The sequence below is a fragment of the Egretta garzetta genome, unplaced genomic scaffold (genome assembly GCF_000687185.1).
Source record: "Egretta garzetta isolate BGI_Z169 unplaced genomic scaffold, ASM68718v1 scaffold1399, whole genome shotgun sequence".
Classification (NCBI taxonomy): domain Eukaryota; kingdom Metazoa; phylum Chordata; class Aves; order Pelecaniformes; family Ardeidae; genus Egretta; species Egretta garzetta.
Genome location: NW_009260709.1, coordinates 26641 through 29710, shown reverse-complemented (window position 1 = coordinate 29710; position 3070 = coordinate 26641). Strand labels below are relative to the sequence as shown.

At 41.1% G+C, this 3070-nt stretch overlaps 1 protein-coding gene across 2 annotated transcripts in view; it reads left to right on the top strand.

Moving 5' to 3' along the window:
• Positions 1 to 3070, top strand: part of PSMC6 (proteasome 26S subunit, ATPase 6) — an 11618-nt gene extending 8548 nt beyond the window's left edge. The window contains exons 11-12 of one of the 2 annotated variants that reach the window (XM_009645953.2): positions 1430 to 1501; positions 2619 to 3070. In XM_009645953.2, the coding sequence (XP_009644248.2) occupies positions 1430 to 1501; positions 2619 to 2737 (191 nt within the window). In that variant the 3' untranslated portion in view covers positions 2738 to 3070. The remainder of the gene's footprint in view (positions 1 to 1429; positions 1502 to 2618) is intronic. The other variant, XM_035901371.1, reaches the window with a different exon arrangement.

Below are 3070 nucleotides of genomic sequence, written 5' to 3'. Positions count from 1 at the left end.
GGAAAGGTTTATTTAACGACTGTGTTACTCTAAGCTGACTGGAGTCTTAGTTTCACAGTGACACTTCAGAGCTTTCCTCAAGGAAACTGTAATTGTGATTTTTTTTTTTTTTTTTTTTTTTTCCCTTTAAAACACTGTTGGCTGCCTTTTATTTCAGCCAGGCATCATGGTCTGGGTAGTGGAACTGCTCTCCTTCACCATCCGGCTGCATAAACAACTGCAGCTCAACCGAGGGGGAGGCTCAGGAGTGGGAATGAGCAGGGGGAGGGTGAGAGGGATGAGGATCCCTTTTCTGAGCGGCAGTGTTGGCTTAAACATGCCTGCAACTGTAGTCTAAGACAGAGAAGCAGCTCCAAATCAAATCACGAACCTGGGGTACAGTACTTCATCATTTTTCTCATATCTTCGGGCACTGGATCGGAAGCAAGGTAGGATTGTTCCTTTACACCATTTAGCAAGGTGAGCCGTCAGCTCAATTTCTGAATGTGATGTGGGAGGACTGTGGTGCTCAGCTTTGAGATCCTGAAAGGAGGTCCAGAACTTATTGGCAAGGTGGGGTGTGAATTGCATTAAAATCTAAGATAACGACCTGTTCCCGGTCCCTGCTCTAGTACTGGTGTCTACTGAAGTCTCTCAAAACTTACCAAACCTTGCCACGTTTGACATTTCTTAGTCCCCTCGCTTAATTTTTGTGACTTTCCAATTATGGGAAGACTTGTTTATAGCACGTCGTGCTACAAGGGATTAAAATAAAGTTGAAGAATTTCTAATCTCTAGGGTTTTTTGGATGCTTAGGATGAAAACTTTCAACTCAAATGTTTTGAATTTCATACAGAAGGCAAAGTGTTTTGAAAACTTTTGCAGAAAGTTGATCTTTTATTTTAATAAGCAGCCTTGCAAAAATCAGGACTTGCTGGAGGCTCAACAGGCACAGTGTTTTAGAAATGGATTCTAGAAACTGTAACCATAGCCACTTTTTTAGTAAATATATGTGCGTAAAATATCAGGCTTAATAGATCAAGACATTGAATGCCTTTAGTAGATGAAGTTGCTGTAAGTGGAAAGGGACTGAGTTATGATCACTTGGAGATAAATTTTCTGGTTTTTTTTACATAATTTAAATGATGGTAAGAACATTGCCTTGATGTAGCTTTTCTTGCATTTCATGTAGATGCTTGTAACCACAAGTTGCTACCTTTGGGATTTAACTACATAATACGAGCTTTTGGCCACGATACATTTCTGTTCTAATGACTGGTAATACAGCTGATGATTTCAATTAATTTCATTTATCAGTCTTGTGGACAGTTCTCTATGTGCACTGAAATCAAAGTGGAGTGTTTCTTTGTTAGCTGGGTATGAGTTCTGTTGGCATCCCTTAGGAGAAACGTGAATTTATTTCTAATTGGCATTTGTGTTTTATGACTAGATTATGAAGCAATTGTGAAGCTTTCAGATGGCTTCAATGGAGCAGACTTGAGAAATGTCTGTACTGAAGCAGGTATTTCCTTCACTCTTAATTTTGATGTGCTAAGTCTTGGTTAATGCTAAACTTTTGAGCTGTTTCTCTGACACTTCTGTCAGTGGATTAAAATCAGGATGTCAAAAATGTTCTGCTGGAACGCAGCGTGTGTTCACTGATGCTCACTTTTTGTATTCCTTTTTTAAGGGCTAGATGGTTTTTATGCAATGTTAGCACCTGGACAGTAGCAAAATGCCAAAAACGTTTGCGTATTTTCCAGCATGTCACGCGTGTCTGGACTGTTAAGTAGCAGCATGGTGATATGCCCTGAAGCTTCGATGGAACATCTTGAACAAAATCTCTTTTCTTTCTTCCAAGTCTCCTTATGACCTATACAGTCAGGCAGAATTTGATTCTTCACATCCTCCCGCTAAGGTTACAGACAGGTCTCTTAGCGGGTCTGCAGATAGACCAGCTAGACGTACAGACAGCCCAGCTGATGGGCGCAGAGCTGCTGCCAGCGAGGAGCAGTAGCACTGCATTCATGTGACATTGTGCCTGCTAATAGCCCCTGCTGTACAGATCCGCACAGAGCTGATGTGGATTTGGGCGCTCTCCTGTGACAGGAGTGGTTTGAAAGAGCTCTGCAGTTCAGGCTCAGCTCAATGGGAGGGGGAAAAACCAGCCATACCGTTTCCAAGCTGGACTCTAACCGCTTGTTAGCTGAGTGTCGTGACCTATGTCGTACTATCTCCTAAGAACTAGATACGTTCCAGAAACAGCGATGGTACCCGTTTGTCTCCTTTTTATGGAGCATCCAAGTCTCTTAGTTACCTGGGTGACTGGGTTAATACTATTTGATGCTTTTTCCACATGATAAATTCATTGTACGCTTAGGGATTGCCTACATGGGAAGGCTGAGTAACACGGTAAATACGCACCTGTAGTGTAAAACAAGTTACACATTTCTTAGTGATGACCTCATTTAGAAAGGTGACCTCGCTGAAGGTGAGAAAAAACCTCTTCCCAACATCCAAGAGTTGCATCTAACAGTCTACATGCAGACACTGTAACTTGGATCCGTTTTCACTTAGATTTGAGTCAGTCTGGTGCGAGGAGCGCCAACTTATTCTTGCCGTTTAATTATTCTCCACAGGTATGTTTGCGATCCGTGCCGATCATGACTTTGTAGTTCAGGAAGACTTCATGAAAGCTGTTAGGAAAGTGGCTGATTCTAAGAAGCTGGAGTCCAAGCTTGACTACAAACCTGTTTAATTTAACCATATAATTTGTGATTGACTGCACATGTCCTACTGGGTTAATGTATAAAAAGAGAGAAATAATGTACCTTTTGATTATTACTGTAAGGTGTTTGTGTAACGTGTAGCTGGTAATTTGATAACACTAGTTGCAAGCTGGCTACAGAAGTGTGTTTTCTGTACAATTCTGAAATACAATATTCATTACAGCCCAGGTTAAGTAAAATGTGTGGAGATGTGTTCTTTTAGCAATTATGGTGTGAGTTTATAAATGTGCCTGAATGGGTTTGCGGACTTTAAGAAAGTCAGTTTGTTTCTTGACTTTTTTATATCAGTAAATTTCCTTCCC